A 24,617-nucleotide genomic window follows, 5' to 3' on the forward strand; every position below is an offset into this window, starting at 1 on the left:
CGTTACCGACAATTATCGACATTACCGACAGCTTTTTGATTGTATTTCACAAAAAAAAACCTTTACAGAACGAGGATTGAACCACCAAATTCTTGGTATTTGATCCAACACGCTACCACCGCACCATGGACGCTTGATGAAATGAGATTGAAAGAGCACCAACATAATCTTCTCTCTGAAATGTTGCTCAAGGACGGGCCAGCATTATATGTGTTGGTGAGAACTGCAGATCACAGAAATGTTTACACGCGGGCAAAAATGATCTACGGGCTTGCTGCAAAAAATGTTAAAAAATGTGACATTTTCTGCAGCAAATCCACTGTTGCAGATTTTGAGATATATTTTTCCTTTGGGTGTACCGATTATTACCACGTTTTCAATAAGATTCCGCTTAAAAATTATAAATAAATTGATTAAAAACTGTCAAATTCAAATTGAGATATCTAAAAATAGACACCGATAGACACGAAGATATTTTCAGGAAATGTAGTTGAAAGTGTGTATTGTTCGGTTTTGCGCCAAAATGCGCCATTTTCAAAGCAAAGCAACTTGAAAATAGGCTCAAAATTACTTAAAAATGGTTATAACTCCTCAATAAAGGCTCATAACATTTTGCTGTCTTCGACAAAGATGTGTAATTTTATGTCACAAACAACTCTTCAAAACATAGTAGGCCGCTAAAATGCTAAAATTTTGAGTTATCACCAAAAAAGCGCTTTTTTGGACCTTTTTTGCAAAAATGGCGTATATCTCGAGTAGATTAAGAGCTACAAATTTGGCGCCTTCGACAAACTTTCATGAAATTTTTTTCTCTACAACTTTTCCGAAGACACCAAAGCCCTACAACGTCATCCAACAAAGTTAGTTTTGGTTGACACCCTGGAAGGTCGTCACCCTGTATGTCAATAACTTCAAAAGATAGCCCTTATCAAGTACAACAACTCGCGCTGCTTGCCGGCTTTAAGTGGCTTGTCGTGGCCGTCGGCGTTCCGACGCACGGTTGGTGCTGCTGCAACCTTCACTGGACCCTCGTTGCCTGCACTCTGCGCGTCCTCGATTGTGTTGACGGACTCAAGCATTCAGCTGTCCCCGAAGGTACCGCTGGTCTTGCCCGGTTTCCGGCGCAGGAGTTGTTGGTGTAGGGCAGGTCTTCGTGTATGGGTCGTGGTTCCCGAATGGAGGACTCACGCGACTCAGCTTTGAGCGGCTGGTTGCTGGTCGACCCGATTGTGCACGGTTGATGGGTTGGGGTTACCACTGGCGAGCCACGGGTTGATCCGAGTCGCGGATTCCGGCTTTTGTAGCTAAAACTACGGGGTCCTATGATGAGATGGGGGAACAAGATGGCGGTTACACTGGCGTTGGTTTCGGGGCACGGATCAGTGTTGTAGACTGGTTCGCGGGTTTACCTGGATGTCCTGGGGTGTCTTGCACGGTCCTTCCGTGTCCTTCGTGAAGTCCTTCTCCTTGGTGAGTCGCGGCACTTTACTTAATCACGCCGCGGAGCTTTAAGCGTAGCTCGGACGGCTTCACTCGCGATTTGTACGATACGTACTCTTTTCGATACACCGGGCAAATGGCCGATCTTCGGCAGGACATGAAACCGCAAACCTCATATTTCGCCCCATCATCATTATCATCATCATCTCATGTATAGACAAACAAAACAACGACCCCTAGAACAATCCGAGCAACATTTACAAACACTGCCTCTTAATTAAAAACTTAAAAATTTAGTAAATACTCATTGGAATCAAAATGTAAATTCAACTTTTCTGAGGTCAAAAACTCAATCTAACCATCTAAATTCTGCAAAAAAATCATATCTTTCCTCTACGTCCCCATTCATAATTGCAAAATGAATGTCCGCCACATTTTTTTTTTAATTTTGACCTGGCAACCCTGCGAAGACACCAAATCGATCTGAAAAACCATTCTCAGGATATGGATTCTTGAATATTTAAATAGCCTTTTTGTATGGATAACTGCAACATTGTATGAAAACTTGTATGGACGAACTAATGAACGAAAATTATTCTTGAAGTTTTACCGTTTGACTCTACTGTCCCAATTCCTAAAAGAGATAAAAATGTATCTGTCGTGATCGGGGACTTTCTTTTATAATAAAAACACAGATATTTAGCAATTAACAAACAACACGTCTTATTCCACACAAATTAACCACAAAACTGATTTGACAATCTTCATTATCTCTTTCGCCGGCCACACGCATCTCGTTGTTTTCTCGCTCGTTGTTCTCTCTCGCAGCTCGCTAGCGCGCTCTCGCACTCAATCCGCAATCTGTTAGCTAACAAGGCAATATTCATGAAGGTGCGCACTTTTTGTTGCGCTCTAAGCTGTTATTTATGAATTATATCAATCTTATAATAAATACTCATTTAATAATTTATTACATATTCAATCCTGCAACCCATAATCCCTACAGTATCTAATATTCACTTTCATTTGCAGGTTCCGGCTGCAAGGTGGCTGGCTTCCTTACCGTTTTCGCCAGCCACCTGTCGATCTTCACGCTGACCATCGTAACGCTGGAGCGCTGGTTCGCCATCACGCACGCCATCTACCTGAACAAACGCATAAAGCTGTCGGCCGCTACGTACATCATGATTGCTGGGTGGATCTATTCGATTGTGATGGCAGCACTGCCGCTGGTGGGAATCAGTAACTATTCATCGACGAGTATCTGCTTGCCGATGGAGGCTCGCGACAGCTGGGACATTTCTTACCTGCTGACGGTTCTGGGGATTAACGGGTTGGCGTTTGTCATCATTGTGATTTGCTACGCCCAGATTTATCTTTCGCTAGGAAAAGAAACTCGCCAGGCTGCACGAACTGCAAGCAGTGGTGAGATGACCGTGGCCAAGAAGATGGCACTGCTGGTGTTTACAAACTTTGCCTGTTGGGCTCCGATTGCGTTTTTTGGACTGACTGCCATCGCTGGATATCCGCTGATCGATGTGACCAAATCCAAGATTTTGCTGGTGTTCTTCTATCCACTCAACTCTTGCGCTAATCCTTATCTGTATGCCATCCTGACGATGCAGTACCGGAAGGACCTCTTTATGCTGCTTTCCAAGTAAGGGTTTCCGGATAAAAGCTCATGTGCAAGCTTTTAAAAAGCTCCTTCTCCCATGTTTCACTTTCAGTTATGGCATGTGCACCCAGCGAGCACAGCAGTACAAAATGACCTACTCGATGCCAACGAACACGATTCAGATTGCACCGGCGAGGGGTTCAATCACGACAACCACGGCCAATTCCACCACCAACGGAGCCAGCTGCACGACCGTGACCAACAACAACTCAATGGTAGTCAACATGAACGATGGCGGCGGCGGCGGCGCAATCGCCGAGTCCACCGCCACCACCAACAACAACAACAACAGCAACGGCCATACCATAATCGCGGAAGAAGAGGAGAGTGAAACTTTTCTCTGAGCTTTGGCGCCGGAAAAGCTCCCATGTACGGCTTCATGGTGCCATAATGAACAAAAAAAAAGCTTTCCACAAGTGAATCTCAACGGGTTGCGAGCTACCGGACTCGACCCAACTCATGTTCATTCCCATTCTAAATGTGATACTGGAACCTCGGTGTAGAACTTTGTCAGTGTTGCAACCCACTAACTCGCACGCTAATCGTATTTTTCTACTAAGCTAGACAAAAATCCCTTTCGGAAAGATGAATGATGATGAAGATTGACCGCATCTGCATGTCCATAATGGGCAGGTCGGCGTGTGGTCGGCGGCGGTTGACGGAAACCAAGCGATAGGATTACAAATATAGACAAGTTTTATGTGCTTGAACAGAGCAGAGGAAAGTAATTCGTCACGTTGTATTCATTGATGGAAGATATGGGAAAACTTTGGCCACACGATGTTGATGTTCAGAGATGATTCGGGCGGCGTTGACGGGTGATTGGTGAGATTTATTTTACTGCTTGCTGACCCAGAGGTTCACGAATTCGGAGCCAGTCTGTGAACCACATATGTTATTGATGGCTAAACTTAGTGCAGGGTCTGATGATAAACAGCTTGTTTGGTTGATTCGTTATAGAATTATCATATTTGCCCTTGTTTCCTGGTCTAGAATGACAATTTCGTAATCGTTGATTTGGGTAATTAAACGGGTTCCGATTTTGTTTGTCACATAAGGGTTTGTTCAAATATTACGACGATAGATTTTCGGGATTTCAGACCCGTAAACTTTTTCATTGTTTAGCACTGATCGATTGATGTGAATCAAAGAAATCATAACTCAATTTTATATTTAGATGTTCTGCATTGTGCGAAGTGCAAAAATACCTTATTCCATCGAACGAGTTCCATCAGTCTATTTCCGGCTCGATTACTGTAACTGATCAAATCAAACGAGATCATGTCACTCATCCGACAGCCTTGCCTAATCCGAAGACAGCAAGCTTTCTGCCAGTCATGAGGTGGCCCCAACATTGCAATTTATTATACATTCCAATGATGGGTGATTGATTGGATTTGCCAAAGCCACAGCAGGAGCAGCAGCAGCAGAAACAACAGTAGCAAAGGTGAGTTGGGGCGTGACGAGGTTACAAAGCTGAAAACTTTTGCTCTGGCTAAGTCTGTGCCATCGATTGACACGTTAAAGTCGGAAGGAACAGGATCAGGGTTTTTTTTTGAAAAGAAAGGTAAGAAAAAAACAAAACATTTTGGTGCCAATCTAGATCAACTCATAATCCATCATGAGGACAAGGCCGTGGTAACAGCGGGACGTAAAAAATAAATTGCCATGCTTTAGCGCTGGTGACGTCGTTTATATGTTTTGATAGCGAAATAATCCTAGCAGTAACATTGCCTCACGTTGCGCACACGAGGGTGACGAAACCGCGGTTTTCACCCCATGGTCATCAATAAAGATCGATATAATATAAGGTTGAATTAATCGTGGATGTGCGTGAGCGTAATGCGTGATGTTAACTTCTAAGGGGAAAAAGTGATTTTTTTCGGTGGAAATGTGGGAATTGCGTTCAAAAGTATTTTTTTGTAATTTGAGCTGTGCCAAAATGTATTTATCACGTATTGATAATTTTTAAGCGTGTTTAATTAGTGAAATACCTTGAATCAACTTTGTATAAAAAAAACTACTTTGTATTGCTTTTTATTTAACCACCGTACATTGTAGGCGTTACAGCCTTCCGCGACAAGGACTAATGTACAACATTCCGGTTCTATAGGTTCGTTATCATGACGCGCCCAACAACAACGCATGCTCCGGGTAGCTGTAACTTTAACAGCGCTGAAACATTAACAATTCTATACGAGCTAGAACGCTGGCAGATGACATGACGTGTATGAAGAGATGTTATGAAAATGTAATTAATATTATCAAGAGAAAACTTAGCTTATCTACCAAACTTCTTGAATCATTCGCATTCCATGTTCAGCTTGGTCACGATCTACTTTAACAGCAAAAAAATCGCTTCGCTTCACTTTAACAGCAAAAAAAATCGCTTCGCTTCGCTAGGAGACGGTGATTTTAGCGGATTGCAGACTGGATTTTCGTCATGTGATGTGTTGATTGTCTAAGCCCAAAGTACCAACTCCACCTGAGCCAGATTATCACCACCATGGCAGCCGTTCATTGCCGGCCGTTCCCATCTCCACCGCGCACCAGGGACAAGGAAAGGGATTTGGAAGACGGGAAGTGTTGATGCTCCACTTTTTTTAGAGTATTAAGGGAAAATCTCCACGGTATCCTTAATTAAGTTTTGCTTGGAGTTGTACGGTTTTTGGGAAGGTGAATGGTTTGAGGAGGCCACCCTAGGCGAGTGGTAACGACCGTTTGCATTGTTGTTCGAATTTTTCGTGTGTTCTCATTTCTTATGGGAAAGCTTTCAATTCTTCTCATCTCTTATTGGATGAATTCTATCAGTCGCCCAGGCTATTTTTAGCGAGGTATTTTAGATTCAATTTTAAATGCGCTTGCATGCAATCTTGTTTTACTTCTGATATTCAACTTGCATTCAATTTGATTCTATGTCCGATTCTTGGGTTCAATTATATCAGCCTATGTCCTCCTGAAGCTACCAATGCTCCACGGTAAAGTGGAAAGCATTTTGCTTGCCAATCCTAAGGACGGGGGATCGAACCCCCCAAATTCAATGAGTCCAGAAGATTCTCGTTGGGAGCAGCACGACCGCTCCTTCTACTTTAACAGCAAACAAATCCTCGAAATAAAAAAAAGACTTACATTACGGGAATACGGGTCTCCCCCAAATCCGTTGTTTTGAAACAAGGTTGTCCAACAAATTCAATTTTTGAACTCAGTTCCTGGGATCATTATGTGCCTCTAGGATGAGTTTTGACATATATGTCAGTCGAGTTTTCGAATACGGTCAGTTTAAGTACATTGAGTATGAATTTGCAAAGAAAACATTAAGAAAATTGCATAACTTACATATTTTTGCTTGCAATCCTTATTGTTTATGATTTTTACGTGCATTTTACTGCACAAAGATAAAAAAGGAGTGGCCGTGGCTGACTGGTTACGGCGTTCGCTTTTAGGCGTATGGTCCTGGGTTCGATTCCCATCTGCTCCCAACGAGAATGTTAAGGAAATATTAATCTTGAAACTCTGAACATGAACGAAAAATCAAAGTCGCTCGATTCGGGGTTCGATCCCCCGTCCTTTGGATTGGTAAGCAGAAATGCTAACCACTAGGAATACTTAGGAATACTGTTACTATCAACTATATACGCGCTGGGTCCTTGTCCATTTGATAAGGGTTCGGAAGTTCTAAATAACGTTTGAATCGGATTGGTGCAAACGTTCTTCAGGGCGGGGCTTGTCGATAAAGCTGAAGTACCTCGCGCTCGGCTAGCCAGCGTAGAAATGGGTCACCGAAGCTCGGCAGAGCTAACACCTTCCAAATGCCTATGCGAGATATTTGCATGTATAGAATGTAGATCTAAAAATACATGGAAACAACTCAATTTGTAAGAAGTGGCCGCGTGGTCCCGTTTGTTTGGTTGCACACACACACACACATTTTACTGCACAAAGATAAAAAATAAAATAAAACAATTTTCAAGACTGACTGGTTCAAATAACTCACATCCAAAGCGTTGGTAAAATACGACGAGTGCAAAAAAAATTAAAGCAATTTTGCAATTCAAGAAAAACCCTTTTGATTAGGATTTTTCAGTGCAACTTTGGTTTCTCCGCTTTAGTTTGGCCTCTGTGTGTTTTATCTCTACAAATAATAATACAATTTAATAAAGAAATTTTAGAAACTTTTTGTGTACGTCGTTAAAAAAATAGTACGAATTAGCAAAAAGTTTATTGTTGATTTTAAAAAAGTTCAGCACTTACTTACCTGTGTTAAATATATCGTCTACAGTATGGCCCATAAAAAAATGCGTCATGTGCAGTTTTTCACAGAAAAGTGGTTCCATTCTGAAATGTATTTAACAAACTGATTTTTTGGTGATAGTTTAGTATGTTTTGAAGATATTTTCATGACAGTTTTTTGCAGTTCGCCAAAACTGGGTATTGGAGGACTACAAAATTTGCCCTTATTTCATACCTTATATCTTAAAAACGGAACAGTTTAAAATATCCAACCCTGTGCCAAAAGCGTCGGTAGAAGCCCCTCTTAAATAGGCCCAATCGAGAAAAAAATATAAATTTTGATAGAATTAGTCATTTTGGAGAAAAATCATCTTGATTGATTCGGTAAAAATGAATTAATAACTTAAAACCTTTGTCGATGGCTCTAAAGAGTGCCCAATGGCTCTATACTGTTAAAAGTCATCTCAGGGCATCTGTTGGAGTCAATTACCATCATCTGTAATTTATTTTATCGAATCATATTCGCGATATTGAGTTATGGTCAAGTGCCTTTTTTGTCTATCTTGTCCAGGGTTGCCAAGTTGCCAAATAAATCTGGGAATGCCCGATTTTTCAATGAAGATTAATCATGATCTATATCAGATTTAGACAGATTTTTACAAAATTGTTATTTTCTGGTCAGCGATTGTTCACGCTTCATACAAAAAAAGATTTTTTTTTTGTATGGAAATTATCCACGAGAGGGGAAGGGGGGGGATCTGCGATTTCAAAAAAGTGTCCACGTGGTTTATGGATGGTCCCGTACCGGTATTAGACCAGATTTTTTTTTTAATTTTGGCCTGGCAACCCTGATCGTGTCTTTCTCACCTGTTCAGAAAATTTTAATATTTCACTTCAATAGTATAAGACCGAGCCACGTAGCCCAGTGGTAACGCTTCCGCCTCGTAAGCGGTAGATCGGGGTTCAAATCCCGGCTCGGACCAACACAACTGGTAATCTTTTCCCTTCTGGAATCGATTGCTTAGAAAAGGGAAGGTAGTGTATCGTCACAAACTGGACCCTATCACGACACCTTAGGGAGGCGACCTATGGAATGTTAACAATAACCTTAACATGTTAACATTAAGTTGAGAATGAAAGTGCCACTGAATCCGCTTTGTAAATGCCGGCCCCGATACTCTTCAAGGGTGTTCCCCTCAGGAACAGGGAAAGATTTACTTTTTTTTTACTTCAATAGTATGCTTGATTTTTGAAATTTATTAAAAAAAACCAGATCCGTGATAATCTAATAACTGATCGATCAAATCCTCAAAGCTTAAAACAAGCAAAAACACGACCCCTGGCAGAAATCTGCTCATAGCAGAGCCCCCAAAAGGACACGTCCGAGCGCCCAGATTAGCCTGATGACACGTAATTTATCACATCCGCTCTGCGCCACATCGCTGGCTTGCTGAGTAAACATTATCAGTCTTTAATAGACGAGTTCATTAATTTCCAATTACACCGCACCGATCTCTAATCATCCTGCCGGGTCTGGTTTGGCACCATCCGCCCACCATCAGACTATAACTTTCCATGTTGATGAGAGCAATGATGCTGATGATGATGGTGCGTACGATGAGGGTCCAACCCAGTGCGGTTAGGGAACTGCTGAGTAAGGTCAAACATCTTCAGGGGTAATGTGACAATTTACATTTTTATTGGTGTTAAAAAAATGAAGCAATTTTTTCAGCTTTCACTCATTCCAAGAAATTATTTTAGCTTGCAACGACTCTTCTTAAAATTATCGCACTTAGGCAAAATTTGCAACTATGATAAAAATTATACATGTACTTTAGTACCCAGTCCTTAATAATCTGGTATCACGCTGGCCTTCATTTCCTACGGTTGATCCGTTGATTGTAAGTGGCTCCAAGTTGTGTGTGTGTGTGTTTTCCGGCAGAAGGGCACCCATTTCCGGTGCGAACCATCAGCCCTCGCGAGGCCACCTTGACGATTTGCTGTTATCTTTTCTCGTTGGTGGCCACGTCACATATACTCGCCATCTCTTTAGGGGTTTTTTTTATCTGGATTTTGCCGATAAGGCACGTACACACCTCTCTATTTCCACCTACACAGCAAATAAAGTAGTAATCCAGCTGCGTGTAAAAGGCCTCGGTGTAAAATAAATTTTGCATTATTTTATGAAATTCTGTGTAATATTACACCCTGAAATATGTAGCCCATCAGTATGGGAAACCTACTTGACCGAAATGTCAAGCTCATATATGCGTTTATCCTTACAGCTTTTCATCGGTCTGATGGCCGAGTGGGCTAAGGCGCCAGTCCTTACTGTTGGTGCTGGGTTTGAATCCCGTCGGTTGCAACTATTTTTTGTGTTTGCAATAGTTGTACATGCAGTGTGTAATATTAAGTGTTTATTTTGACGAAGGTGATGTGCATGCTTTTGCATGCGATTTTAACATCGGATTTTTTGCTGTGTAGCAGAATCCGCAGCGGAAGAGTCTACCACATTTTGACGTGCTTGTCGAATACCGAATGAAGTTCGGGTGGGAGGAGTTATGCTGAGGCACACGGGCCTAGTCTAGGTTGGTTTTGCAGCTAAGCTTTTTTATTTTCTTTTTTCCAAGGACCTCATTTAAGAGCGAGTTTTTCACCAATGTGTAACAGGTCGTATCGAGGTGCTCCAAATTGGATGAAACTTTCAGCGTTTGTTTGTCTATACATGAGATGAACTCATGCCAAATATGAGCCCTCTACGACAAAGGGAAGTGGGGTAAAACGGGCTTTGAAGTTTGAGGTCCAAAAAACATAAAATATCTTAAAATTGCTCCCATTTGCGTAAAACTTCATCAATTCCAACTCTCTTAGATGCATTCGAAAGGTCTTTTGAAGCATTTTAAAATGTGCCATAGACATCCAGGATTGGTTAAACTTTTTCTCATAGCTTTTGCAGATTACTGTTAAAAAATGATTTTTTTAAAACCTTAATATCTTTTTGCAACAGCCTCCAACACCCATACTCCCGTAGGTCAAAAGATAGGTAATTTCATGGACTATAAAAAAAAGTAAATCTTTCCCAGTTCCTGAGGGGAACACCCGTGAAGAGTATCGGGGCCGGCATTTACAAAGCGGATTCAGTGGCAGTTTTTCACTCAACTAATGTTAACATGTTTAGGTTAATGTTAACATTCCATAGGTCGCCTCCCTAAGGTGTCGTGATAAGGTTCAGTTTGTGACGATACACTACCTTCCCTTTACTAAGCAATCGAATCCAGAAGAGAAAAGATCACCAGTTGTGTTGGTCCGAGCCGGGATTTGAACCCCGATCTACCGCTTACGTTGCGGAAGCGTTACCACTAGGCTACGTGGCTCGGTCTCGGACTATAAGCCTACGGTATTAACTTTTTGGCCAATCGCAGTTTTTCTCATAGTTTTTCGGTTTTTCTATAACACACATTTTACAACGTTAGTTTTTGCCCTGTAGGCCAAGAAGACGGCACTTTTTGGTCTCAATTTTGTCATATTCGGAATCCTCGGACAATTTCACGTAATTTAGAAGTATTGGAGTTGTAAATTTGATTGGAAAAAATGCCATTTAGAATGAATTAAAATATTTTTTTACATTTTGTCGGATTGGGGGTAAAACAGATATTCGCCTACTTGATACAGCATTTACGTATTGATCACATGGAAAACTAAATCTATTTCTTTTTTTAAAAATGTTTTATTTAATTATTATTAGACCAAATAGTGCCGCTATGACAGCCTACAGGGCAAAAACTAACGTTGTAAAATGTTTGTTATAGAAAAATCGAAAAACTATGAGAAAAACTGCGATTGGCCAAAAGGTTATATCCGTAGGCTTATAGTCCATGAAATTACCTATCTTTTGACCTATGGGAGTATGGGAGTTGGAGGCTGTTGCAAAATGTTATTAAGGTTTTAAAAAAATCAATTTTTAACAGTAATTTTCAAAAGCTATAATAAAAAGTCAAACCAATCCTGGATGTCTATGGCACATTTTGAAGTGCTTCAAAAGACCTTTCGAATGCAACTAAGAGAATTAGAATTGATCAAGTTTTACGCAAATGGGAGCAAATTTAATATTTTTCATGTTTTTTGAACCTCAAACATCAATGCCTGTTTTACCCCACTTCCCTTTGTCGTAGAGGGCTCATATTTGGCTTGAGTTCAACTCATGTATAGAAAAACAAACGCTGCAAGTTTCATCCAAATCGGAGCACCTCGATACGACCTCTAGAACAAACCGAGCAATATTTACAAATACTGCCTCTTAAGCGATTGGCATTTTTGAAAAAAATGATGCTAAGATGTAATCACGATTACATACATTTTGATGAATTAAATTGTTTTAAATGTATGGCATAATCTCATTTAAAAAAATGTTCTTTTATTTTATTGAAACATTTGCAGAATTAATGAAATCTCAAACATCAGTTAGTTTTTATGTTAAAGTTTTAAGATTTCGGTCAACCAACACTTCCTCAGAGAAAAATAAACTATGAAGAACGCAATGTTTGAAAACCCAGCAAAGTAAAATGTGTTTCCGGCTGTCACGTTTGGTGCCAATGCAGCAGTATTTTTATCATGTTTCCTTCATCAGATCAGAGATGATTAGCTGAGATTTTGTGCAAAATCGGGTCGTGGTCGTATAAGAGATATATCATGAACGGTTTGTGAGGATGAATAAAAAAATCTTATTTTCTTCATGTTAAGAATCGCCATTCTTATTTTGTTTCAAAATCATTGTTACTATCTTTTCCAAGAATTCGGTTTGTTGAAAGTTATGCCGTAGATTGTCTTGCATTGCTGTAAAAATGAATTGAAATAATGAGAGATGACATTTCATGCTATTAGACGTGTTTGTAAAGTGACAGACAAGGGCAATTTATCGTTATTCCAAGCGAATTTTTTTAGGAGCGTGGGCTATTTCTGGCTTTACATTTTCTAGAACAACAATGCTTTTAAGCATTTTGCTCCAAAAACAACAACACCATGGAATCATTAAATTGACTTCTCGAAATTCTAGTCATCCCGGTTAAACGCAAGCATAATAGAATTTCGAAGAAATATTTCTGCTCGCTCGTCTGCTTTTGCTACCAACAACAACAAAAAAATGCTTTAATGCAAGCTTAAGAGCCATAGTATTTTGCTTAAACCAAGGCGGCTTATTATTTGTGTCATAATATGCCGCCGTTTGTAAATTATATTGTTTAATAATATCCGTTTCAGAGAAAAATTTCCACACCCTTAGCATGACCTTTTTTTCCTCTGAAATGGCTATAACACTGGAACACTCAACTCATGTCCAATTGGACTTAACTTACACGAATGACCATGACCAAAGGGAGCGTTCTTGTATTACGTAAAGCAGTTAGGTGGAGAGGGGTGGGGTCGGAGGCCGTGTTTTGCTCTATACAAAATTTATAATATTTGTATGGAAATTTTGTTTCTTGGGGGGGAGGGGGTCCAAAATCATTTTTTTTCTTTTTTTAATTAGAAGTACTGGCTTTTTTGCCCTCATTTGGCTATGTTTTGAATAAAAATACAAAAATAGTAATAATAATACATTTTATCGACGTAGCTCTACGTAATTTTTTTTGCGTTTAGTAATAAAATAACGCTCCCTAAATTATTTGGGACGGTCGACTCGCTGGTTATCGGCCATCAAGACAATATTTTTTTTCCAGTGATTTGTAAGGATGTCTGATAAGCCTTAAACTTTGCAGAGCTAGATTTGATAAAATCTGTAATTTGAAGGTTGGGTTTTGGAGTGCTTAACACTAATTGAGTTATTTCGGAACATTGAAATTGTTTTTACTTGATTTAAACTCTTTTTATTCGAAGTCATATGTTAGATTAGTTGTCATACATTGAAGCTTTTCGGTATTCGTATTCGATCTAAGTTCACCAGTGTAACGCGTCTGAAAATCAAACGAATAAATTTTCTAATAATGTTTTACTTTGAATCAATACAAGACAACTAATCTCGTACATGTTTATGATTTATTAAAACCATTTTTGGAAAGGGGAAAATACACGATTCATACTTTGGTTTCATCTTCCGGTCAGTTTGAACAACACGATCAATAAATTATGTATCGCTATGCGGTTTTATTATTCACTTTTTTTCTCTACTACTGTATGTGTAACAACAATGACAACAACAAACGAAAACAATATATACAGCGTACTCGTGGGCGTGGGTGTGTTATTCTATAAATAATTGAATGACATTCGGATGACACCGGGAGGTGGGGTTTATCTTCGCATCGACATGTTGTGTATGTTGGCGAACGGTGCCTTCTCGCTATTTCGGAAGAACCGTCGCAACGTGAGCCTCCAAAAGGCGGCCCGGAAGTCTACACTGTAGAACGCGTAGATGAACGGATTGATGGCACTGTTGATCCAGCCGAGCCAGGTGAAAAACTCCCCCAGCTTGGGCGCGGCCAGCTCCTTCGGCAGAAAGGGGGTAATGATGTAGTGGATGAAGAAGGGCAGCCAGCACGCGATGAAACCGCCCACGACAATGCTTAGAGTTTGGGTTGTTTTGTTCTCGCGCTTCATCGACAGAATCCGTGACGACAGGGACTTTTGCTGATGGATGCGCAGATTGCGTCCGGCCGCCACCGACGACGACGTGGTCGACGCCGTAATTGAGTTACTAATAGTGTTGGTCCGGCGGAGTCCGGCACCGTGGCCCCCGGTGGCCGTCACCATCCCCGGCGGGTGATTTGCCACTTGTGGCTTGGGCTGTTGATTGAAAACGTTATTGGCCGACGACCAAAGCTCCGTGGTGGATGCCAGCTTGTAGTGGATAGTCGAGTTACGCTTGCCACCGCCGGCAGCCACTACCGTTGATTGACCCCCTTGGGACATCGATTCAGCCAGGGTCATCCCGACTCCCTCACAGCCGCCGGAGCCGCTGCGCACAATTGAAGTTGTGGTTTTGCCACTCCCACCTCCTCCCATCGAATTGATGTCCACCAGCTCGTAGTGGCCATTCTTGTGGTTCTTCTTGTTGCCACCTCCGCAGACTTGGCTTGCCAGCTTATTCACGGGGTAATCGTCCCCGCTGAGGGCCATCATGCTGGCCGACACACATCTCCCCCCACCCCCATCGCCTCCACTTCCAGGAGGACCCAGCTGGGTGACGTATGTGGTAGTCGCGGTCGACAGCTGAGACGAAGACCGCTTTTGCTTCGGGCTCAGCTGGGCCGGATCAATCTCGGATGCGTAGTGGTAGCAGTCTTCTTCCACTGGGTCACGTGCGGTGCGGTGATGACTTTTCTGTGAATCACAACAAGCGAACAAGAAAAGAGAAAATTTTGTTAGAGAAAGAATTTCCCACACCGACACACGCAGACATTGTCGCCTTGGTACTATCAGATCGCAAGAAGGTTTATCTTGATGGTTATGAATGTTTAACATGCATAGTTTTAAAACATAACATGTAAGCCTTTCAATTTAAATCCATTTAAGTCAAAATATCGATTTTTGAAGGCAAAAATGTGCTACCGTCAGTGAGGGTATGAGCTTCAAAACTTTAAAAAGCTTAATTCATAACAAATTTGGAAAGCTCATCTAATATTCTCCTTTCTTTAAAATGTTCCTCACGGTAAGAAAGCAAAACGGCGACGCCATAAAGTTGTCAAGATAAATACGGGTTGCCGCCAACATCAATGTTACGGAGTGTCGTGAACGATTTGGGCTGGGCCCAGGTGGCACGTGACGGAGGGTGGGCGAATCCCACTCCCATTAGGGCACGCCAACAATTTGTTGAGGAAATCGGAAAAGCTTTTTCCTGCGTCGTCGTAATGTATGTTTGTATAGTAGAGTGATTACGATTGGAAGTGACATGTCAAGTTGCGATTGATTCAATCAGACTGTCACCGGCATCGAGATTATAACTGCTTCGGCACAAGTGATTGAGCGTGAGACCGAGTGACTTGAGAAAGTTTTACAAGGGGAGGAAAAGTTGTTACGTTCCCGAAAACCAGTAAAACCTTGTTAATTTCAAATGTATTGGCAGCAATAGTGGCTGAAAAGTTTAGCTTCAAGCATCGTTCCAAGAAGGAATTTCCACTACTCGCTTCTCAGTTGTAAGATTGGCAGGTAAACCGGGTGACAAGAGCAGATTACACAGATCACAAGTACATTTCTCTTTCTTCTTAAAGGCTTATTCGTACGATTGAAGCAATTTGCAGAAAGTACCACCAGTTGAATTTTTCATTTAAATTTATACTCGAAAGCGTTCTTCTAGTACCGTCATCTGGGGCGATTTGGGACAGCAGTTTTAGCAATGTTTCAGCCTAATATTTTGATATTTTTGAGTAATTTTGGTTAGACCAGATTCAGAGCAACAAAATGTGTGCATTCATTTCCAAATTTGAAACTTTTAAGTGCTCTAAAACGTGTTGTCCCTATTCAGACTGTAGTCCCGATTCACCCCAGTTGACGGTACTTGTTTCTGATTTTCTGAGGAAAACCATCATTGTGATGTAACGAAGTAAAAAGTCGGATTCACCAGAATCATGTGCACACTTTCCCATGCGGTGCTGATTTTTTCTATGTTTCTATGAATCTTCAACAATAGCAAAGCTGCTTGGAAAAAAAAATAGCCAGTGAACATACAATTTATGTTGCTTTAAGCTACAACTTAAACTTTTAAAGCGTGAAAATAAGAATTTCATCATTCAAGTTTTTTTTTTTTTATGTTTTTCAACCAAAGCCCAACATGAGCAAGCGTTTTCACCACATACACGTCTCGGCAATCGTAATCAGAAGTGTTATCTCCTTAAAGTTAGATCGTAATCATTAAATCTACCATGCCAACGCTACGGTGGTGCTGATGCGTGGGAATCAACGTTTTCCAAATGAGTCTCATTAATTCGTGCTTATGTCTCGCTACACCCACGGGATTATGGGATTTAGTCTGATTTTGAAACTTTCAAAAGTAAATCATTTTAAAAGCTTCTTGAAAGCATGTTTGCTTTTGATTTTTTACATTCATGTAAAAGTAACTTGAAAGACAAAAAAAAAACAAAATAACTCATTAAAACACGCTTAACCCAAATGCCCTTAATGCTTTCGCGAGAAAAAAAAAAAAAAAAAAAAACGCAGCTCAACAAATATTTTATGATCCACTTGGAAAATTTAAGCACCGCGCGACACTGCGTTGAGTGGAAATCTCTGCAGAATGTGATGGCACACAGGGCTTCAGTACTTGAGTACGGCAGCTTCTGCTTGCCGGTGGTTGTGGTATAAAATCCACACTGTAATTCACTTATGTCATGGAATTGATTATGGCGCATGAATGAGCCCCGTAACTGGGTGACATGAAAGTAATCACAGCTGCGGAGGAGCAGGATGTTGTAAAAAGGTTTCCTTTAATCAACGGTCGTATACACATTTGAGTGTTGCTGGCGGGGCAGGCACGCCAGATTTATCGCGGTAATATAAACTGATCTGTGCTTTATTGATTTTGTTTGATTTTTATAGACCATTCATTTAATTGGCTAAGCGATTTCCAGAGTTTATAGCAAAGTTCACACAAATGGACAAAACGTACCGCCGGAAAGCGTCCAAACTCGATTTACCTTGTGCACCTCGATCTCGGTCATCTTGTCGTGGCGGGACGCGACCACACAGGATATCCGCACGTACACGTAGATCATGACCGCCATCGGAATGAAGAATGAGCCCATCGCCGAAAAGACGACGTAGCCCTCGTTCTGGTTGTACCGGCACTGGTCCAGTTCGCGGCGACCGGGCTCGTACCTGCATGGCGGAAGAAAAGTGGTACACGTGTCATTTTGTGCAGAATTTTTTGTAATGGACCGAGACGAAAGAAAAAAAAAACTAAATGAGATTATGTAGATTTGTGTGACAATTGTAGGTAAATATGATATGGAGCTCAAGAGTAAGGAGATTGTTGAAAGATTTTATAGAATTAATGGACAACATTGTTTCCACACAACAAATGAAGGAGCGGTCGTGGCTGAATGGTTACGATGTTCGCTTTATAAGCGAATGGTTCTGGGTTCGATACTCATTTGCTCCCAACGAGAAAGTTCTGGACTCATTGAATTTGGAATTAATGAAAAAACTTCAGCTCACGGCGGGGTTCGATCCCCCTGTCCTTAGGATTGGCAAGCAAAATGCTTTCCTCTTTACCGTGGAGTAAAGCTTTAGTAGGACTTAGACTGATATAGTTGAATCCAAGAAACGGACGAGAATAAAGTTGAATGCAAGTTGAATATCAGAACATACAAGAATGCATTGCATTGCATGCATGCAGGCGCATTTGAAATGAACCTACATTACCTCGCTATAAATAGCCTGGGCGACTGCTAGAATTCATCCAATAAGAGATGAGAAGAATTGAAAGCATTCCCATTAGAAATGTGAACACACGAAGAATTCGAACAACAATGCCAACGGTCGTTACCACTCGCCTAGGGTGGCTCCTCAGGCCATTCACCTTCCCAAAAACCGTCCAACTCCAAGCGAAACTTACTTGAGGATTCCGTGGAGATTTTCCCTTAATACTCTTAAAAAAGTGGAGCATCAACACTTCCCGTCTTCCAATTCCCTTTCCTTGTCCCTGGTGCGCGGTGGAGATGGGAGCGGCCGGCAATGGACGGTGAGAATCTGGTTCAGGTAGAATTGGTTCTATTCCCAATTATCGATTCCTAGGCAACTTGGGCTTAGACAATCATCACATCACATGGCAAAAATCCAGTCTGCAATCCGCTAAAATCACCGTCTCCTAGCGAAGCGAACATTGTTTCCAAACAACAAAATTTAAAAAAAGCAAAATCAAAGAAATATTTTACGTATACGTAATGTTACTAAGTAAATAACATCCCAATCAAAGTATCATCCACCCACAGTACTTTAAAATAAAAGACTTATATTTGAAATTATTCATAGACAACCAAACAATACTTCATAAACTATAATAAGTCTGTTGTGTTTATCACGTACAGAAAACAATCGCTGCAAAAAATATATTTATGATATTTTTTGACAAATTGTTAACTTATCAATGAAATTATGCTTTATAGCGTTTATTAAATCTTTATCAGACAATATTTGAGTTACATTGAGCCAATATTCATATTGGTTCCTTGATATTTATGGTCAAATTTATTTCAACCGTTGAAACCGCAAATCGAATAGTTTCCAAACGTTCTACAACAATTTTCATCGAATCTTAGAATTTTCATTGAAATAAAAAAAAAGCAAATTATTCGATCTACAGCATTACCTGAAAACCTCTTTTTACACTTTAGCTTCCATCCACCCCGAGATTCAAACTGACGACCTTTGGATTTTGAGTTCAACTGCCTACCAGCGACTCCACCGAGGCAGGACTCAGGGAGACGACTCCTACACTCCTACGACCTAATCTGTAGGTTTGACCGGGGCCAACATTTACTTCTCCGTCCGTTGGAAGGTGTGAATCTTATCTCGAAAAATGCCACTGAGATCGAACCAAGGCTGACTGGGTGAGAGGCAACCACGCTTACCTCTACACCACGGGTCCCGGCCATTCATTCATTGAATTTTCTTCAAATTTTCACTATGAGAATAGCTGATTTCTGGGTCATCTACCCTATTTTAAATTTTCGAATTTTTCATGCGTTTTATGGTACTTAAAAATACTTCTTTTGAGCCATAATGCATGATGGTCCTTTTTTTATTTTTGAAAAATATCGAAAACGTTGTAAAAACCTTGAAAAATATTTGTAAATCAAGCCAAGGGTTTCCAGAAGCGTTTATTACTTGCCAGTCTGCCAATTTATTACTCAAATTACTGGTCCAAAATGATTAATTACATAAATTACTTAATTACTTTTCACTACAATAAAAAAACATTTAATTTAAATTTAAGTATTCATTTCTACGGTTCTAAACTAAATTATTTATAAATAGCTCATTCGATTGCTCTTTCAAAAATTATGCTGTTTGTTTTTTTGTACCAATCTGAATATTGAGAATTTCGCGTATAATTGTTATTGAAAATAGCTATAGGCGATCAAACGTCAAAAATGCCCCGCACTAGAGGGCGCTGAAACTTTGGGTGATGTTTACATAATATCCTACAGCGAGTTAATTGGTTAGAAATTTGGAATTGTTTTATTTTATTATAAAATTGACATTAGTATTTAATTATACCATATACCATCAGGTAAAAAATAAGTTGCTCAATTGATATGAACAATAATATTTGCTTTATGGCCTATTTAACCTGGTCATAATCTGATTCGAAATTCCATTATGTTTCACGTTTCAATCAACCGTACCCTTATCAATCAATTGCAAAAGATGAAAAAATACTGTACTGCTTTACTTCAATATATGAATTTTAATATAATTAATTAATAATTTAAAATTGTTTTCAGTTTATTGCAAGCCGAATGCCATTAAAATATAGAAAGTAAAAAAAAGTTAATCTTTCCCAGTTCCTGAGGGGAACACCCTTGAAGAGTATCGGGGCCGGCATTTACAAAGCGGATTCAGTGGCAGTTTCATTCTCAACTTAATGTTAACATAGTAAAGGTTAATGTTAACATTCCATAGGTTGCCTCCCTAAAGTGTCGTGATAAGGTCCAGTTTGTGACGATACACTACCTTCCCTTTACTAAGCAATCGAATCCAGAAGGGAAAAGATCACCAGTTGTGTTGGTCCGAGCCGGGATTTGAACCCCGATCTACACAGCTAAAAAAGTAGTAATCCAGCTGTGTGTAAAAGGTCTGGGTGTAAAATAAATATTGCATTATTTTATGCAATTTTATGTGATTTTACACCCTGAAACATGTAGCCTATCAGTATGGGAAACCAACTTGACTGAAATGTCAAGCTCATATATGCGTTTATCCTTTCAGCTCTTCATCGGTCTGATGGCCGAGTGGGCTAAGGCGCCAGTCCTTACTGATGGTGCTGGGTTTGAATCCCAACGGTTGCAACTTTTTTTTGTGTTTACAAAAATTGTACATGCAGCGTGTAATATTAAGTGTCTTTTTTGACGAAGGTGATGTGCATGCTTTTGCATGCGATTTTACCATCGGATTTTTTGCTGTGTACCGCTTACGAGGCGGAAGCGTTAAAATATAGAAGTAGTTAGAAAAAAGGCCCCCTGATTTTTCGAGCCAAAAAAAGAGTTTTGACAAATATTTGCAGCGGCTCTTCATGAAAATTGTGAAATTCATCAAAATAACGTTAAGTTTTAAAATATTTTTCAAACATTGGTTTGGCATTACTTTGCATGTTTTTTTTTTCTCAAGCAAATTAAAAAAAACCGTTACTGAAAATACGAATAATGTGAAATGTGACATTTACATTGGATTTAATTTCTGCATCTGAATATTAGTCGATTTTGATTTCGCTGAGTTTGCTTTTAACATTTAAACATTTGTCTCAGAAATATTTGGAAATTTTTCGGGAAAATAACATAGCTCTTAATAGAGAGATATTACAGGACTGTCAATTTCTGCAGATTATGAAAAAATATAAAATACATATTTTATTTTTATGATTTTTAAATGGCTATCACTTGAAATCTTTGTTTTTATCAATGATAATAAGGTACATTTTGGTTTTAAATATTTGATTCATATAAACTTCAAATAATTTTGACTGCCTATCAGAAGGAAAAGCATAAAAAATTAATCAATTCTAATGTAGCTCCTGCAAAAAACAAAAACATATTTTTATAATTACTTAATAAAAATGAATAGATTTCGGTTTCACAAAACATTTTTCGCTGGGTAATATGTCATGGCGTTGCCTTTTGTTGTTAGTCAGCTTCGATAAACAACATGATAAAAATAAATTTTAGGAGAGTTTTAGGAGAGAACTATGGTGAATAAGGCCTTCGACATACAGAACCAGTCTTTTTTAATCTTTGTGTTTCATTCTTATTTGAAATTAATAAAATACTGTTATAATAGATTATATATAAAAAGTAAATAGTTTCGTTGAAGAAGTACAATTTAAACAAAGCAATTACTTTAATTACTCAAAAATTACTTTAATTACCAATTTATTACTTAAAATTACTCTGATTACCATGAATTACTAAGTAATTAAAGAATTACCTAATTACCAGCTAAAAATCAAAGTAATTATTAATTACTTGCCAGTCTGAGGCTTTCCTGGAAAACCTTGAATCAAGCCTTACATTTGTTAATTTGCACCGTTTTGAAATTTATACATTTTCGCTTTTATAAATATTTTATGAAGAAAAGCCTAGAAAATTAAATCCTCTGAGAATTTGAAAAACGAACAATTAGTTTCTGAAATACAGTGTTCAAAGAGTTTCGACATTTTCATAAAAACACTAATATTTCAAAAAATCATATATCGGGAACTAGATTTTGCACCATTCTGCACTAAGGCTTAGGAAATAAACTAAGAGTGATTAAAAAAAATAGTTTTTTTTGCGTGTTCCTATTTTTCCGAAAATTTCTAATCATTACCTACAATTTTGCCGAAGACATCAAATCGTTCAAATGTTCTGAATTATAATGTTAAACAATAAAACATGTGTGATTCTTCGGCTCTTTGCAATAAAAATAACTTAAAAATTTTCAGAAAGTCTAACAATAAAAAAAAGACATAAACAGTTATTTTAAAAAAAATTCTCATTACAAACTTTGATTGATTTTATTTTTGAAAAAAAAGATGCCAGGCGCAGAAAATTACACTAAACATAAATTTAAAGACATTTCAAGTTTAACTTGTAGTTGTAGAATTATAACAACTAATGCAATTTTTTGGTCGCTTATAAAATCTTGGTAAAGAAAAATACGTACTTACGTACTTCGAGAACTTCATGAACTATCAAAGAAACCAATTCGATCAGAAAATAACATCCAAAGATACACATTTTCGAAAATTCACATAACCATTTTGTATAGCGAGCCCACACATTTTTATGGAGACTTGTATGACTTCTTTTGGCATATAACATGTTTGATCCAAAAAAATAATAATAATACAAAATCAAAAATCTTTAAAAAAAGTTGGAATTCAAGAGCATTATGTTAATTATGGACAAGATTTTTTTCCTTAAAAAACGATTTCTGTCCAAATTCAAAAGCGGTTTATCCATTTTAAAATCTTTTCAATAAAACTGATATCATGAAATTTGAACACTCATTTTTATACATACCAGCCAAGAATCGGCGGACAGGTGATGGCCAGCGCCAGAACCCAAACCACCAGAATCATCAGCAGCGCCAGCCGTTTCGAGCGTCTCCGGCGGGAATAGTTTAAGGGCTGCGTTACCGCCAAATATCTGCAAAAGATAAACAGTATGTGAGGATGGGTTGTGGGTTAGAAAAGTTAGCTTGTGGTTCAGTTTTGTTTTTGATGTGGAGATAAAATAACATCGGCTCAGGGGTTGGCGTCTGAGGCACGATACTCGATAAACATCTCGCAAAGACGCAAAGACAAGGGTCTGTTGTTTACTTTGGAAAAGTGGAACCCCTAGAGAGTGGGTACTTAAAGCCACAGCAGCGAAGTACTTGTCGAATGTTCAAGCTATTCAAGCGTTGCTAGACAGCGTGCTCTAAGCGCGCAGACTGGTTGAAAGTTTTATCAAAATATCCCCAACATATCCCTTCAAAGATAAAAGCCGTTCACCCTGCGGTGAAATCCGGGATCTAATTAAAGCAAATGAGAAAGACGATAAACGAAATGTTCCATGCAAAGTCACACAGTTCCTATCCAAACCACAAGCATTTTGTACCGTTTTGTGGCTTTTTTTTACTAATGACTAAAGCAAAATTCCTTTATTGTGGTTATCCGTAGAGTTGTGGAACACTGAATAGGTAAAGCTTTAAAAAAAAACATTGCATAGCTTATGATAATTATTTTAATTTTTTTTACTCCTTGGCTATTTTCAATTTGATAACAAACATAAATAAGATAAAATTTTCCGCGTTTCCTCCTAGGCTGATGATATCCTCCAACTCGTCGCCGTCGTGCTCACTTGTCGTACGTGCATTTTGGGCCAAATTGAGTTAAGCAAACCATTTTGTGCTGCTCACAATGCCTCATCTTTTGACCTTCACAGATCCCCAACATTCGATTTCAACCCTGAGATATTCAATGAAAACCGAAAAAACTCCGTTCATTTTTTTCACTTTACATATGAAAGTAGTTTCAAACTTGTTGTGCTATCTTGTCGCTCCCTGAAAATTAATGTAAGTGCGACAACTGGCCAAAGGGATTCCAGGTCAGAACGCGTTTGACGCACGTACAAGTTGGACTACCGTAAACATTTGAATTATAACTCGGGACTCCAGCAACCAACTTCAATCTAACTTCGTGACAATGTACAGAATGGTCAGCCAAACAAAACGTGTTTGTTATTGTTTACATTGCGTGCTCTAGTTTTTGTTTATTCAAGGTCAAACATTAAAACGCATTTTTCTCCGAACGTCAAAATGGCGAGTGCGACAAGATAGCACGACGACGTCGAACTGTGGTTCTAACATATTAAAGGAAAACATGTAATTGACGTTCATTTTCTTCTGTCTTGGGAACCCGCGGTTTTCTTGATTGGTGGTGTACCGTTCTTTTGTGTACCACATAATTTGGTAGAAACTTGATAAATGTAAAAAGTCTGTTGCGGTTTTCGGTTAGCTAGAATTAGTGGTTTATTCTTTAGATGTGTTTGTTGGAGGTAATTTCCAGCTCTTCAATAAATAAAATGCTGCACTTAAATGAATTTTTATAACTTACTCATCGTAACATTAAACAGAGATTTTAAAACTAAATTCAGATTACAGGTTAGCACATTTAATTTCATTTCCAGAAAAGAGTGTTTATTTTGCAGAGCATAAAAGAGCAGAGTCTGTTGACGAAGGCTTTTAAAAGTGTCAGAGGAAACGTAAACGTGGTAGGTTCCGGGCTCTGGCAGCAAATCCGGTACCGGTATATCTTCTGCATAAATTAATGAACCACCCGCTTTTTTGGGGCGGGGTGATGTCTGGCATGACTTGGTTAGGTTAATGTTGTTTGTATCCATAATTTTCTTCTTGCAATCTGAAAAGGATTTTTTTTTTCAATTGTGTGCAAATTGTGTGCAATAGTTAAGCAAATTTACAAAAGCATAGCTCTTGATATTTTGATCACCTCCTAGTACAACAGACGTGAGACAGTTCTTCGATCGCTTTCTCTGGCACAGTTTAGAGAGAAAACATTTCATGTAGATTAAACCAAGCCCCTAAG

General features: G+C 39.1%; 2 protein-coding genes across 2 annotated transcripts in view; one reads left to right on the forward strand and one right to left on the reverse strand.

The window, feature by feature from the left end:
- Nucleotides 1-3,860, forward strand: part of LOC120425720 (thyrotropin receptor) — a 28,163-nt gene extending 24,303 nt beyond the window's left edge. The window contains exons 14-15 of the mRNA XM_039590325.2: nt 2,473-3,097; nt 3,168-3,860. Coding sequence (XP_039446259.1) covers nt 2,473-3,097; nt 3,168-3,459 — 917 coding nt within the window. The 3' untranslated portion in view covers nt 3,460-3,860. The remainder of the gene's footprint in view (nt 1-2,472; nt 3,098-3,167) is intronic.
- Nucleotides 3,861-13,459: 9,599 nt separating this feature from the next.
- The window catches only part of LOC120425717 (octopamine receptor), a 78,221-nt gene continuing 67,063 nt past the window's right edge, over nt 13,460-24,617 (reverse strand). The window contains exons 4-6 of the mRNA XM_039590324.2: nt 22,552-22,677; nt 16,969-17,149; nt 13,460-14,659 (exon numbers count right to left, since the gene is read on the reverse strand). Coding sequence (XP_039446258.1) covers nt 13,631-14,659; nt 16,969-17,149; nt 22,552-22,677 — 1,336 coding nt within the window. The 3' untranslated portion in view covers nt 13,460-13,630. The remainder of the gene's footprint in view (nt 14,660-16,968; nt 17,150-22,551; nt 22,678-24,617) is intronic.

This window comes from Culex pipiens, chromosome 1 (genome assembly GCF_016801865.2).
Source record: "Culex pipiens pallens isolate TS chromosome 1, TS_CPP_V2, whole genome shotgun sequence".
Lineage (NCBI taxonomy): Eukaryota > Metazoa > Arthropoda > Insecta > Diptera > Culicidae > Culex > Culex pipiens.